At 45.7% G+C, this 16,346-nt stretch overlaps 1 protein-coding gene across 2 annotated transcripts in view; it reads left to right on the top strand.

Annotated features, from left to right (window-relative positions):
- Positions 1-16,346, top strand: part of LOC142579957 (uncharacterized) — a 58,446-nt gene extending 42,100 nt beyond the window's left edge. Inside the window, exons 5-8 of one of the 2 annotated variants that reach the window (XM_075690644.1) lie at positions 641-782; positions 3,692-3,949; positions 14,036-14,112; positions 15,305-16,346. In XM_075690644.1, the coding sequence (XP_075546759.1) occupies positions 641-782; positions 3,692-3,756 (207 nt within the window). In that variant the 3' untranslated portion in view covers positions 3,757-3,949; positions 14,036-14,112; positions 15,305-16,346. The remainder of the gene's footprint in view (positions 1-640; positions 783-3,691; positions 3,950-14,035; positions 14,113-15,304) is intronic. The other variant, XM_075690643.1, reaches the window with a different exon arrangement.

The raw sequence follows: 16,346 nt of genomic DNA on the forward strand, positions 1-16,346 counted from the left end.
TGATGAATTTTGGCTAAGCTGTACTGTTTTGCAATGTGCCCTTGGTTTTTGATGCAGTCGAACATCAATATAATGAACTGTCGTACAACAAAGCAAGTCTATATACCTTTCACTGTCTGCAGAAGTAGGCCGTGGAAGAAAGGCATTGGCGGCGATATCGTGTGGCAGGAATGCATTAAAATCTAAGCCCCCAGATTTTCAACACATTTCCCCTGTACATAACGACAATTTTACAAATCGAGGTTACTGTAAGTTATACGAAAAATTTTATGTGTTAGTGTTGAGGTGTAATGCCCATGTCTTTTATCTCAAAACTTAAAAATAGACTTCCCACACAGCCGAACAACTTAAAAACGTGCTGTGTGTTCTGGCACAGTAGAATGGTAAGGCCCGTAACCAGAGGTGTCTTGGGGCTGCGCTCTCACTGCTGTTATTACGCGAGTCTGTAGTGTTTCTCGTGGACATGAGCATGTGACAGATATAGCCTATTATTATAATTAATACCGAATATAATGACAGGTATTTTTTGTGTCTGTTGTGACTTTGTCATAATGAGGTTTGACTGTGTGCATCACTGCTAATGTGACAACAGTGGCGCATGTAGTGGTGCACTGACATATGAGCAATGCTTCACTTGCAGGCCCACTTGTGCCATTGTTGCTGCCATTATTCGATGAGCACAACGGCTATGCAGACGGCGCTGGATCTCAAGCAGCTTGCCACAAGCAGTTCCCATTCGCAAACCACCGAGAGCTGCCTGCTGGTTTCTAGAAGAAACACTGGTGAGAACACTGTTGGGTTACCCAGTCACAAATGCTGCGTGTTGGAAAATTGAAGTTGTAAGATTTTGGTGCACAGTGGTTTTGTCTATAAACCCATAGGGACTCTGTGTGGATGATATTCTGGGATGGGTTGGAATCACAGTTGAACCCAATTATAAAGATGCTGGTTTTAACAATATATCAAATATAACAATAAGCATCCTATGCATCGTCAACTTTTGTATGTTTTCTATGGTAAAATAAATTGCTTACTGCAAATTACCATGTATCCACTCATTTAGCAGCCAGATTTAAATATTAAAACTGACCACGCAACATGGGAGCATTTCAGGAAGCAGTTTATTTTACCATAGAAAATGTGGCAAAAGTTGACAGTGCATCGGCTGCTTATTGTTATATCCGCTACATTGTTAAGACCAGTACAGTCGACTTCCGTTAATTAAATCCTGATGGAACTGATGAAACTGGTCGAATTATCAGGCAGGTTGAATTAAACAAAAGGCAGGAAGAACACCGATTCACTTAGCAGTATTGCCTTTAAAGTTAGGTTTGCCGCAATCCTGCCAGGTTATGCGGTAAAGCATACTAACGAAGGGAAAAGTGCCACTGTTGCGGCACAAAGCACGTGTTGCTTAATCTACACGTGCACATGTGCCATCTTCGGTCACTGTACGAGCACCGAGATGCCTAATAACTTTACTGGCAAGCCTTCAGAGATTTAGAAAGACCCTGGCTCTTTTGTTGGCCTTAAACAGCCCCTCAACTTTCGGAGTTCTTTCATCTTACCGCACCCCTTTTGGGCTAGCTTTCCCAAAGCACTGATGGTTTTCCTCCGCTTCTCGGTGCTCGGTGAGCATGCGTGCATATAATTAACGAATGCGTGTTGGCCATTGTTAACGGTCTCACATACGAGACATGCATGGCAGTCGAAATGAAAGCTCAGATTGCCACAGCAACATCAGAAACAGCTCTGAATGGCTGCCAGTGAGCGCACCAGTGTACGCGGCTGTACTGTGGTGAAGCATACCAGTCAAGTTCGAATCATTCGGCGAAGGTGAATATTGAGATCAAAATAATGGAAGTTTGGGCCCATAGAAATGTGTGGGTGCCGGCCAGGACCTTCTGTAGAAATCGATTTTACCAAAAAATCGAAAACTCATGTCAAATTAATGTAAGTCTACTGTATTGTTACAAGTGGGTTTGACTGTACTGCCAAATGAAGTAGTCATGTGCTCGAACATTTCTTCAGCCTCATTTAATGTGAAGCACTCGCCTCTGTGTACAGCCACATTTTTTGTGGGCGGTCAGGTGGGGTGTGCCAATGATAATGCAGTCTAAAATTACCTGCCCCTGCGGCAATTGGGTATATGCGTTGGGCCCCTGATTATGTGCCCGTGGAGCCACTGGATGCATGCCCCTGTACTGCGGCTTCTGGGTATGTGCCACTCTATGGGGCACTCGGTATGGGCCACTGGTTTTCGGTTTGCTTTTAATCTTAAAGCTTGGCATGGCAAACATTTTGTCTTAGTATCATAAATGTAAACACTACAGCATATATTCTCTGCATAAACGTTTTCTACACATTACTCATGCAACTATGCCCTCCAAATCGTGCATTTTTTGCACTACTTAGACTTCGCCATTCTTTTTTGCCATATATTTAAGCCAGTTGGTTGGTTCCATTGAGGCTGAACTGATAAATGTTGACTGTATTGAATTGTGCTTTAATGGCCGATGTATAAGAGATGGGAGTGCTTTAAATGAATGCATTAAAAATAAAAAAGATTAAACCAAGCACTTGAGAAAGCACAGAAAATACATTGCGAGTGGTGATCGTTTGAAGAACCTGCTATTATAGACCTTTTTTTTTGTCATTGTGCAACAAGCTGCGATGTTAGAAGTGTGCTTTGCTGTCGCGTAAATCATCAGTGGGTGCACAAGTGGAGTCGACACGTAGACCCAGTGCTTCTGCAACATTATTTTGCAACAATCCCATCATTAAAGATTGCTGGCAACGAGATATGCAAAAAGCTTAAGGCAGTTTTACCTTGATGCGACAATGCGAAGAACGGGCTATGGCATTGTAGTTTGTTTTATTCTTATAGCCTCCCTGAGGAACTATTTTATCTTTAACCCTTGTACAAAGAAAAGCTATCAACCAATGCTTACGATGCCTTTGCGTATCATACTCCAACCATCACAAATTTAAATGGCCCGTAGACCAAGCTGCATGTGAATTGATAGTCCTGCTTGAAATACAAGCATTCTGTTCGAGAATTTGATATTACACCTCTGTGAACATTCTATTACGCCTTATAGTACAGTGATGATGACTGTTAGAGAGCACTTATGCATGTCGTCTTCCACTGACAAAGAGTTGGCACTTGAGTGCATGACATTAAGGTCACATCCGCATCCCTTTGTCGGGATCACAGCATGGGGGTTTGAGTGGCTCTCCGGCAGCATCGGCAATGTGGGGCTCATGGTGCAGCAAGTGAGCTGTTGCTTTCCCGACCATCTTCCATGGTCCCAGTCCCTCTCACTTCTGTGCACCTAGACCCGAAGGAAGAGTTATAATGACTCCAACTTCAAGCAAAACGGGAAATGAAGGTGAAGGCACCACGTGGTGCCCACTCTGCCTAAGGGGCTTCCTTGGGGTGCGTAAGTCCCCGTGTGAAAGGCCAAGGCGGGCGCAGCCCTCACCAAAATCGCCCCAAGTGACATGCGTATGCCACTTCGAGAAAAACGTGAGGTCATCAAACATTTCATGACATGAAAAATTCAGCTAACATTTCTTTAAGGTGAAAAATGAAGTGGTGTAATTATTGCCCATAATTGTTTGTTTTGCTCGCTTTTTGCATGTTTCTTAGTTTGTCTTTAGTGTGGTAACCCTCTCAAAACGATGGCAGGCGTGCAGGTTCACCTCGGTGCATACATCTGCCTCTCAGTGGCATCACAGACTACGTTCCGTTGAACAGTCCGGTGTAGAACCTGAGGTGCTGAACTGTGCCCTATTTCCCCTCCGCTGCCTGTCAAGTTGCGACCCCGTCAGTCCCTCATTCCATTGTGACCTCGTCAGTCCCTCATTCCAAGCAGATGGAGCTGGACGAAGAAGAGGTGCCAGCCGCTGAATGTGACGGGATCCAGTGGAAATCCTCTGATATCAGGTTTGTGAAGTGTTTGTCACATGGTATATATGGTAATCAGTAGTGGGTAGAGTTCTTGGTGTCTATTTAGTAAAGTCCACCGCTTTTAAAGGGCCCCTGACCAGGTCTGGCCATTTTGAGCTGACAAGTTCATTGCATACAATGCACTCTAATGACCGTGTCTGTTAAATAGTATATCCCTACATACCATGGAAAGAGCATAAATTTCAAACCGAATGCCATTTTCCCTTCTCCTCACCGGGGTCGCGCTCCCAGCCGGAGAGTCGACGTATATGGTGCAAGTGCGACCACATACTTGGCAGTGCCGTGACGTCGCTCATAGTAGCACGTGACTTGGAGAATTATTCAAGGCAACAGCAGATATTTGTTTGATCTGTTGCCTCAATAGACGAATTAAAATTTAGAGAAATAATAAAACCTACAGAGAGATGTACTTCCGTTTTGTCTGTGTGTTCCCCCTTCGAGCAGTTGCACATGCAGACAATGAAACTGTCATTTTCTACTGTGTTCCATTGTGCGATCATGCTCTGTTATCCGCTGATGTCTGCCTCAGTATTCTGGTAGCACTGACTTACAGCATTAGTGAAGTGTTCTCGTGCACAGTGCGCAAAATGGTGCGCTGCACAAAACGAGACAAATACAACAGCTCGCGCACGAGGCAGTCAGCAGAAGTGCGCTGCGCAGCAAGAAAGCGAGAGAGAAAATAAAACAAAAATAAAAGAAGGCAGGGCCCGTGATGTATGTGTCACGCGATCCTCCAGCTCCAATATGGGAGAACGCAGGGAAGGAATTTCGACGGGGGCAAGTGGAGAGAGTGTTATGCTGGTGGTGAAGCTCGGCTCCTGAAATCAGGGGTTTGCGGCACTGAAATATTTCTATCTCAATTATTAATTAACCAATTTGAAAAATTCTTGTGGTAGAATGCTCCCTAGAGGGCACGTAACAACTTCTAGCATATAACCGAAATTTGCTATGTGGCCTGGTGAGGGGCCCTTTAAAAGTTTACCGATTGAAGATTGTAGTTTTGTTCTTTTGTCTTCTCCTTCTAAAGGGGCAGCAAGGAGAAAAATTATTTTAGCTGTATTAATAAGCTGCCCTTCTAGTGCAATACCAGCAAAGCAACACTTATCGTGAGAAAAGGTTTGGCAAGACAGAAAAATGGTGAAAACGAATTACGGGTGACAGTGCCACTTCAAAGTTCCCATACCAGCTCACTGTAACATTGGAGAGTTTGATGGTGTTTGCTAAGGCCTAGTTAACTTTCTGCCGGCATAAAATGGTGTACGTTGTCTTAAGGACCCAAAGATCAAACATGGCAAGTTTTGTGAACATTTACTGAGCCAAGGTGCCAAAATACTAAAAACATAAACTTTGAAATAGGTGACGTCATACTGATGTACCGGTCCTGGGGTGCGGCGTGAAATAAAAAGAACGGAACTTTGAGCTCGTCTAATAACAAAGCTATTATGGGGAAATTAACAAGAATGGTGTTTTGAAATAATGCTTTCAAAGCTCTAGAGTAAGTGATTTAATGCTTCTCTTTAGTGTCCTGCAGTACTGACATGACGTTTTCTACTTTACATTACTTTTATTTATTTCACAAAGTTTGTTTTATTCCACTTATGTTGATGACGTGCAGGTGGGATATAAATCCTGTGGCCTCGCAATCTGCGAACAACATGTTCAACTTTGGCCTGAACTGAGTGTTGAGAGGGACAAAGGGAGGATGGATTTGAGCTAAATCCCTTGAAAAGCTCCTGCATACTTTCTTCAATACGTAGAGGCCTGGTCTCAGACCTTCATGTAGAGCTACTTGGTCAGCACTTGCCTGTAAACAGAGAGCAAAGATTTTTAGGCATCATTTTGGACACGAAGTTAGCCTTTATTACACACCTGAAGTACCTTAAAAACAAACGCCTAAAAACCATGAAAATTCTTAAAATCCTGTCTCATACAATGTGGGATAGTGACGGGAAGTGTCTCATGAACATTTATAAAAGCCCCATTTGAACAAGCTTAGATTACGGAGCGCATCCATTGGCTATTCCTTGCACTTTGAAGATGCTGGACCCTGTCCGTCAGCTAGGTATCCCCCTGGCTGGCAACCGGTGCCTTCTGGACAAGTCCTGTAGAGAGTCTCTAAGTTGAAGCTAACAAATGGTTGCTCCATCTTCAGAGGTTGTACTCCAGTTTCATGTGCTTTGTGAAAGTGGACGCAAGCCGCAATCATCCCTCTTACGAGACTGTAAACAGTGTGACATCTTCAACGCTGTTTAATAATCGACCTGCAGCTAGAGAACCATTCTCTGTACACATAAGAAAACTTTCTGAAGGAATGGGAGTTCCAATTCTTTAGCATGAGCTGATGGTCCCAGCGAAACAATTGCTGCCATGGCAGTGGCAGCTCATATATGTGATACTTTGTTCGTAGAGGTGGCGAAACACGCTACAGAGGCACATATTACAGTGAATTTCCTAGAACTCCAGTCGAAGTACTCAGGCACAGAATTTTACACTGACGCTTCTCATGTCAGCGCGTGTTATGCAGCAATCCGTCCTTCTGCGGATTCTCTGCTGCAAGGACGTTAACCCGCACGTGATTATTTGGTTTCCCACACACATGGGAGAAATGGATGGAGCCCCAACTAATCTCAACGAGTCGGCTCACGACACTGCGCGAGGGCTTACAGACCGCGCGGCGCTAGGGCAGCCAGGCTTGGAAGTTACGTGCTGCAGGGAACATCTCCTCTCATTCAAAGAACTCACGAAGAACTTTTACTTGGCGCACAGATCATATCCACCTCCTCACATAAAGCTAAACAGACCCCAAGCTCTCACCCTGAGGCTCTTGCAGACGGGAACCTATCCCAATCCCCTATTAATAAGCAAAATATTTCCCGATGCCTTGATGTCATACACTTGCCTGCAATGCGGTAGCGAACATATGCTCTGGCAGTGCTCTGCATAACGCAGCAACAAGGACAACACCAAAGAGCGTTGGGACGCGGCTCTCCGTAGCCACGAACTAGAACAGACATGGGCAGCTCATCGGGCCTGAGATGCGGCCTAGAGGCTAGGCCTTTCGGTCCCGACGGGGGGAGGGAGGGGGGAGGGGGCATTTCAGGCTAGGAATCTAGCGCAACCTGAAGGGACCTGAATAAAGTTTTACATACCATACTATTCGTCCTTCCTTCTCGCAATCTGATGTCGTGCACCCGGAAGCAAGTATCATTAGGGCTGAGGCCTGTGCACTATTTTTGGCTGTCAGGAGAATAAAACTTAAAAAAAAAAGCAATTATATTTACAGACATTTTAAGCGTCATAAAAGCCTTAATGTCGCTGTGTAGACACAGCATCATGTACTTAGTGATCTTTATTCCATTCTTTGCACAATGCGTATGCCTCACCAGCATGTTGTATGCTAGGTACCTGGGCATAGGAGCAAATTGCCACATTGATTGTATCGCAAGCTATGAATCCTACCACTGTTGTTATCTCAAGCCTTTCCCATCAAATAAACTGAGAAGCCACTGGTACCGCTTGTAGGATGCTGAAATGAATAATAAGCATCACATGTCGGAGCCGCAGCCAGGTTCCTTCCTGGCTCTCCACAACAAAAACATGAACTAATGTCCTATTCTGTCGAACCGGCATAGGACACACATATGGTACCCACAGTTTTTTGCTGACTGGTCATGAACCTCCAAATTGTGGTAGCTGTAGTGAGAGGCTGACCATCCTCCATGCCCTCCTGGAGCGTCGGAAGCAGAAGCTGAAAAACAATTTCCTCTAGCATACCGGCAGCGCATCCCTCTCAATCCGGTAATGTTTCTTGGTGCAGAACTGTTTTCCGACACCAAAGCAGTACTAAGTTTCTGGAATGATATTATGTTACATATTATGAGCCCAAAAAATTCTTAGTGCATCCTCTTCCCAAAGATGCCATGGTGATATTAGTGTTTTGCCCTTCTGTTTCAAGAGCTCTGTTAAGGCAGTAGCACTTGCAAATTTTTGCCTGTGACATATTTTAGTATATCATGTCGTTCTTTCAGTTTGTATCCTTCATGTTCATATTACACCTCACTAGTCACTGCCGTAATCTTACTACATATATACATAGAACCTCATTGATACGTTCCCATCACGTATGTTTTCCCAGCGCCAACGTTCGCAATTGAGAACACAAAAAAATGACCCACTAGAGTTATGCTCATTTTTGATCAGTTCATACATTCCCGGAAAACAAGATTTTTCGCCACCGGCATTCAGTACACCGCCAAACTGTGACTGTATGATACGTTTTCTGGACGCTAGATCCCATGTAAACAAGAAAATGTGTGAGGTGTACGCAATCAAGAACTGTACATAGCTATCTGCTGCGGCAGCTTCACCACAATGCTCGCCCGCCCGTCTCACATGAAAATGCTTGCATGCACTCAGTTTCTCATTTCAGTAGCAGCAAATATTCTCAAGGTTCGTCGCACGCAGCATTCACAGCTATCACCGCCAATCCTATAGTGATAAGCATCTTCGCCTATGTTTCACAGCGGGCGGTGCCGTCGGAAGTGTAGCGCACACTTTTAACCGGCAGTACCCAAACACGCCGCTGTTCCCTGCTTCAGGCTGCAATCGTGTACATTTTCCAGCCGTTTGATTCCATGGGAACAAGCAAAGGTGATAGGCGCGCGCGACTAAGAACAGTATTTGTCTCACATGAAAACGACGGCATGCACAGTTACTTATTCCAGCACAAGCAAATCCTCACCTGGGTTTCGCACTCTGCATTCACAGCTATCGCCGCCAAACCTATTGTGATAAGCATCTTCACCTAGCTGTTTTACAGCGCGTGGTGTGTAGTACCATTGGTAGCGTACCGCACGCTTTCAGTAGCTGATAATCCAAACGTGCCGCCATTCCCTGCTGCAGGCGGTGCGATATGGGCATCACGTTTTACTTTGGCAGCATCCGGCGTCACCTACTAGCTCAATTTCGTTTCGGTTTCACGTCATCCTCTTAAAACACCACGCAATAGGAAAACAATAAAACAAGTCTCAGGCCGCCGAAACACCAGCCGCTCGACGCGCCTCGGCATCTTGTGCCGCAACAATCTGAGGTACTCTTCGCATTACGTAGATGTCAACAGTAGTTGAGTCAGTCAAATTTTTTTAGTTGCTTTGGATCGTACGTTTTCCCAGTTAATACATTTTCTCTCGTGTTTTTTCCAAAATGTATGAACGAGGTTCTACTGTATTTTACAAACCTTACAGTAACGTCGCATCTACCTCATAATTCATCTCTCCACTGTGAACTCATTAAAGGGACACTAAAGGTTAATATTAGTCAACGTGGACTGTTTAAATACCATCCCAGAAACCTCGAAACACTTGTTTTGTGCGAAGAAGAGACTTATTTTAAGAGAAAATGCGTTCTGAAGCGTCCACGTACCTCTAGCGCAGTTCAAATCACCCGCCCTCCGATCAAGAAGTATTGACGTCATGGTCTCGTAGTTACGTTGCGCCGTCAGTGAGTAAAAGGGCTCCCGCAGACGGCACTATGGCTTTTCTGCACAAAACGCAAACACACGGCCAGAAAGAGCCAAGACAGAGCCTACAACAGCGCGAAAGCGGAACTATGGTATGGTGGCTAGAGGGGGAGGTTTCAGCATCGGCTGGACTGTGCCGCGTATGGCGGTGCAGCATTTTTTGATGACAGCGGCAGGTGGCGCACTCGTCGTCTCCGAGATGCCTAGCGTGATGTGTTTGGGCCATCTCTCCGGCTCCAAGCGCAAGTCGTGAAGTCTGTGGTGAAGTTAGCTTCGCCTTCCCCGCTTTTGTTTGCTTGTCATAAGGAGTTCTGAGTAGCCTTCTTGACCCACGCCACTGGAAAAATTTGGTCGGTATGCAGAGTAAGCTGGATGATCTCTTGGATGTGGGCCACTTAAATGAAGTTCACGAGATGGGAAAGCATTGTGATGCGATGCCAGATCATCGTGAAATGATGGGATCAAATAGCAACTCTCGCATTTCCTACTACGTTAGCGTGTATGTTACCAGGAAAATGCTAATGAGAACAAAGTGCGAAGAGTGTTCTCTAGCTGTTGCTTCAAGCAAAAGACTAGCGCTTGTTTCCGGAAGAGTCGTGCCTTACCAACCACATGGATAGAGGTGGCCTACTTTACCCATCTCAGGCACTAAAAGACTTGGTTGCTGCGATAGAAAATGCCTTCACGCATTGTTTCAACTTTAACAAGTTGAAGGCTGACAGCATCATGGGCCTTATTTCCTGCCTGTCAATAAATAAGCTGGATATGGTTGGCTGTGCGCAGCATAGCGTAGAAATCACTGACCAAGTGATAAGTTTTTTTGTCATCACGAGGTTGCATGTCCTTGTCGCAGGAGAGAACGCATCAAAGCAAGGGAAGCGAGAAAAAATGAAGTACCTCAGGTTTAGGCGCACAACATAACTGCATAACTGCAAAGTTTATATCAGCAAGACCAACATAAAGTGTTTGTATATGTAAAACAGGAATTGTTCACATCACATTGTATGCCCAGAAATATCTGCATATCTGAACAGAATTTCCCACCTGACAAATTATTGTTTGCACTGCACCTTGTTCACCGTTTCTGGGTATGTACCTCCATTATATATTGGATTTGCGCTCCATTTCGTGTCATATTGTTTGTTTGAGAGCTAACAACCATGTATATAGAGTCGTGTGTATTATTTTATTAACAATAAATATTCTTTTTTAAGGCACTTTTGGCATTATTTGAGCGGTACTAAATACGCGAACTTAGTTCTTTGCAGGTTTCTAATATTGGAAACCAAATTTCCCTTAAAGGGAAGCTGAAGAGTCTATCGAATTCAATAAGACGCTCATATACGGATGCGGGAACCTTATAAACCATGTAGGTAAAATTTGGGTTTTTTTTTTCAATTAGGAGCGACGTAATCGTCGGTTAAAATTGCGCTGTAGCTCCGCCCCCCGTCGAATGCCGCGCGCTGCTGATGACGCTGACGATGCGAGCGGAGACCGGAAACCGCGGTGTTGTGACGTCAACTCTAGTGTTTTGTTCCTTCGCAGCCTGCGCGACCGTGCCTGACCGTGCTTGTTTCTGCGTGCGTGCCATCGTAATCTGCTTCGATCGACCCTGCATTCCTTTGTTGGTGCGTCTGCGTGTATGTAGAGTGGTAGTCAACGTGCGCAGCATCAACTGAAGTGGTGGGCCGATCATGCCGGCTTTCTGTGCAGCCTACGGTTGCACGAGCACCAGCGGCCGCGACTATGTTGTCTGCCATTGCTTCCCACAAGACAAGAAGCTTTTAACGAAGTGGGAGGCTGCTGTGAAGCGAAACAATTTCAAGCCCTGAAGAACAACAGTGCTGTGCTCCAACCACTTCCGTGACGACGATTATCACGAGAATTTATCATTAAAACGTGCGTTGGGTTTGCCAGTCACGCCGGCTCGTCTAATAACTGGTGCTGGAAGGCCTTATCAATACACGAACTTTCCCAAACCTGGATTTTGATTTACTGCGAGCTCCTTCGTGTTAGCACGCTGAACGGAAGGTGCGTGTTTATCTCCCGCCCTTGACGCAGGTTTCCTCGCAAAGCGCCGTGCAGGTTTCGTCGCAAAACAGCCTGCATGCAGCTACTATAACGCCGTGCAAATGTAGAGTTTGCATGTGCTGGAAAGCCGGCGCACGCCAGGACGCTACGCTCCCCCCTTCTCTCGCGCACAGCGGGAAACCGACCGTCTCACGTAGCCGACGGAATTCGCCGCCTTTACGACTTCGCTTACGAATAGTGTGCGGATGGCGCACAGATGAAGGTCACTAAACGTACTGCATGAACCGGGAAGCTTTTCACGCGTTTAAAACGTCTTTGTAGATTGCCGACAGCTTTGGACAGCCCACAAATGCCGACGATCGCATCCCCGCTTACGTTCCACGAGGAGGCATGCAGGAACACAACCCTACAGTTGTTTGAACGGAAACGAGCTCACTAGATCGGCGAAAGATCGGCGAGATCACTTGATGGCTTTGCAAAAAACATAGTCACCAAAGAGCATTTCCAACACGAGGAGATCCCAAGACTTCGCTTTCGTTCGCGTCGAAAGCAGTGCTCGCACCAGCATCGTTTTCTTCTTCGAGAGGCCGGCTCTTCGCAATCGGCTCGTACATGTAGGTAGTAACGCCGAACTCCTCAGAAAAACGCAGTCTCTCTAAATTTTCTGTTACCTCTTAATTTTTCATTACAGCACCAAACTACCTGGCACCGCGCTTCATGTGTAGCGGCAGCGGTCGGTCACTAGAGTTGACGTCACGAGGCGCCCGACCAATCACAGGCGGAAACGAGACGAGCGAGCTGGGCGTGTCCGCTGCTGCACTTTTCGTCGAAATAAAATATATTTGCGCTTTCTTTCACTCAATTTCGATACGATATTCGAATTCGGAGGGTTTAAAACCATTATGTACACATGTTCACTCATTTTTTCTCGAAAACCTTTCAGCTTCCCTTTAATGCTCTCATTATGCTGAGTTTTGACCATTGGTGCCTTCAGTTCTACCTTTCATTGCAAAATTAAATAAACTTGAAATAATCATGGTTCACTCGAGCGGCCCGTTTCAACTGAGGCGCGCACTTCAACGAGGCGCGCACCAACCAGTAGACGATTAGGACAAGCGCCATGTAGCTCAAGGCACTAACAAAGTCACGCCAGACAGAACTGCATACGGCACCCCATAATAGTCCCTTAAAATGTTAAAGCGGCACTGGCAAACTGCAAACAACCACCTACTGCGGAAGCTTTCTGTTTGGTGCAATTATGAGCTTCACAAGTGTTGCACTGAGAGCGAAGCTAAAGCGCGGCGATAAAATGACCAAAATTTAGTACATAGTACGTTAGGCCAGCTGCAGTGATAAAGTCGCCTAGCCTTTAAAATGATTTTCCGATGCGCGTATTGTGCCCCAAGAAGCCGCGGAGCAAGAAAGCACTTCACAGAGGAACCAAATAACCGCAGCGGACCTTAGCCAGCGTACGGGAGGCATCTCAGAGCCGACAGCAGCGCCGCCGCATCGTCCTGAAAAAATGCTGCCTCTCTGGCGCTCCGATGCCGACACCTCCCCCTCCAGCCACCATAACTATGGTGGCTAGCAGAAGGGAAAGCGCACGACGATAAGCTGGTTCTTTATTTTATGACGCCAACTTCGACGCTCGTTGCAATAGAAGTAGAAATAGAAGTAGACAAGTAGCCTTTTCTTCCGTCTTATAATCTAATGAAATTATCTTTTTAATACGAGTAGTTGAGTACTAGTGACATAAATTATGATGAGGAGTGCTTTCATCATCGGGCTAGTACCGGAATGTGGCTGGGAGATCTCAAATCGTGTTATGCATTTACCTCAATTTCTCGGTTACTAAAGCTCTGTTCCGGATTATATTGACGCCTTAAACGTTCTACATCATTGCTTTATCACTTTAACTTGACTTTCTGGTAACCTTTAGTGTCCGTTTAACACTGGCCTGGCACTCTTTGGCCATACTTGGCCCTTGTGCCATAAAATGCCACATTGCTGATCGAAGTTATCGAGGTTTAACTGTATCTTCATATGTTCTTTGTGCCCCGAAAGACCACGTCTTGCTGTCCTTTCCCACTAAGCTACCTATCTCGCTGCCTTGAAACAAAGTTGTGCTAGTTACAAATGTGCTTGCTTGCCTATTGGTGATTTCGCTTTTTCTTTTTGTGGAATATCAAAACTTGAGAACAAGTTATAAGTGGAGACAATTTTGAAAGAACCACTTCCTTGAATTTGGTGCTCCTCTTAAGCGTATTAAAGGGTCCCTGAAATGGTTTAGGCAAATTTTGTAGGTGCGTAGGGTGCAGCTACATCAAAATATTTACATCACAATTTAAGTGAATCTCATATAAAGAGAGCTACAAACGATTACAAGTTACCCTCCTTCCTCTAACCATGCCTTGTCTCCTCAACCCATTCACCAAGTGATTTGTGCTAAGCTCCGCCTTCGCTGGCTCTGTGTCGTGATGTGACGTTGTGTCGTCTACTTCCGGTTGTCTTAGAGCCAGCACGCCAAGCCTCTCTGACCTCCCCACTAGCTGCCTGGCCGTTGATCCCCCGTGAGAGCTATCCAGGAAAGGTGCATTGCAAGCGTGCTGCCACAGCACTGAGCATGTCTGGTATTCTGGTAAGCACAGGTGAGCTGAACGTTTTGCCAGATGGGTGTAGGCATAAACGTGAATGGGCCTGCATGGTGCAGCCACGTGGTGCCGGAGAGTTCTACCAGCCAAACTCAGAGCTAATAATGCTGTAACCAAGTGCAAAACATTTTAAACATTTAAATAGACAGTGTGTGCAGGATTACGCTGCTTCTGAAAATTTACACCAGCAGCAAAGTAGTATACACTTGGTCACTGCTATGTTAGCTCTTTGTATGTCTGGTTGAGCTCTGTTCCACCAGGTGGCTGCACACTGCAGGCTGCTCACATTTGTGCCTACACCCATCTGGCAAAACGTCCAGCCTGCCTGCAGTTGCCGAAGCACCGGACATGCTAAAGCTCTCTATTGGGGTAGTAATCTTTTGGCGTGAAGTGAAGGCAACAAATGCGTAGATCCTGGCGCTGATCGGATACTGACAGCCCGATGTGCTGCAGCCACTCTGCTCTACTGTTGCCTTGCAGAGGGACACGATGTTGCAGCTTAACATGTCGCCAATTGCTAGATTTGCAGCCCACAATGAAACAAGAGCGATTCATGGTCCTCACTAAAAGAAACCTCGAGGCCAACATTGACCACGCAGCTTGGATCAACACAGAGCACGCTGTAACACATACAGACGACACTGGAAGTGTTTGAGTGTAGTGACAAATGGTCGTTGTGTGTTCATGTTCAGCTACTTTTTTCTCTATGGGAAAAAAATTAAGCAACATTCCAACTATTACAAACAACATTTGTTGACCATAAAGATGGAAAAATTTTTGATGATGCTGCCTGGATAGCAAGTTGGATAGCTCGCCTGACTGATGTCGTGTGTACCCATTATGCAGATGGTGGCAGGGCGGCTGAAAACTCAGGGGAGTGGCGCCGCTGCAATCAGTAGTGATGCACATTTTTATCACCTTATAATAAATTGCGCACTTTAAGCAAATCGCTTAAATGTGTCACTTAATGATCAGCGGTATTACTACCCTAACGACTCCATACGTTTGTACAAGATCGTCAAAACCGTTTCAGGGTCCCTTTAAAGGTGGGAATTTCGAGCTGTATTCTGCTGCCAATTTAGCCAGTACTTGAAGCTGTAACATACGGTATTGTGTGTGTGTCCTATGCAGATTTCATTTAAGCTGGCAAGATCTAGCTGCGGCATCATTCAACTTGGTTCTTGGGAGGGAACCAAAGGCCTGGCCACTAAAGCGAGCGGTGCACTTGATCCACACAACCCTGAATGCTGAGGATTGGCATTCATTTTCATTGAGCGGCCGCAGCAAGCAAGGTCTTAGCATCAGAAGCCTTGTTGCCCCCGTACATCGTTACACTGGGGCTGGAGGTGAAGTGACTGTTCTATTAACACTCTCAGACCTGGTGTGCATCATCTGAATGTGACGCGCAGTGTCCACAGTGTTCTACGTCTGCTTCGGTTGAACATGCATCTTGTCTGCTTTGAACATGCCTGCCCGGGGACCAAATAAGATTGTCCTTGAAAAGTCACTCTACACTTCTGTGTTACAAAATGACTGAAACGAGAGCTACAAGTAATGGCTCACAGATGACACATTTTATATGTCGCACCTGAAGTACAGTAGAACCTCGGTAATTCTAAGTCCCTCGGACCACGAAAAACCTTCCAATTAACCAGGTTTTTGAATGATAAGAAGTGGATGAAAAATGTGAAATAAGCACATGAAACATCACTGCATCAACACTGCACCTTTATTTCACCTGCAAAATATTCATTTGAAGTAATCATCAATGTGCGTCTGCGTGGCACAGTAACTTGCAGCACCGTAGGTCATGTCCTCCAGTTGGCTAACGATGTGCAGCTTTTCACTGTTGCCACCACTGCACTCGACAGAACTCCTCAGAATGTTCAGCGACTCGACCATTGTAGCTAAAGGTATCTGTTGTCCCCCACGTAAGGCAATTTTGTTCGACTGAGAGTTCCAGATGCCGGACATAGAAGGGTTTCAATTCATCCACGACACTTGCTGGCCAACCCGTTCCAACGTACTCGAGAACTCTGCCAAGTGTGCCATCTCGTGCAGCTTGTTTTGACACATCTCGTGCTGTGAGCGGTGTGCATTCGAAAACAGACAGACATTCAGCCGTTTCTGGGTTTGGAAGAACAAGGATTAGGCAGTCTTTACAGAGCATCGG

The sequence above is a fragment of the Dermacentor variabilis genome, chromosome 4, assembly GCF_050947875.1.
Source record: "Dermacentor variabilis isolate Ectoservices chromosome 4, ASM5094787v1, whole genome shotgun sequence".
NCBI lineage: Eukaryota > Metazoa > Arthropoda > Arachnida > Ixodida > Ixodidae > Dermacentor > Dermacentor variabilis.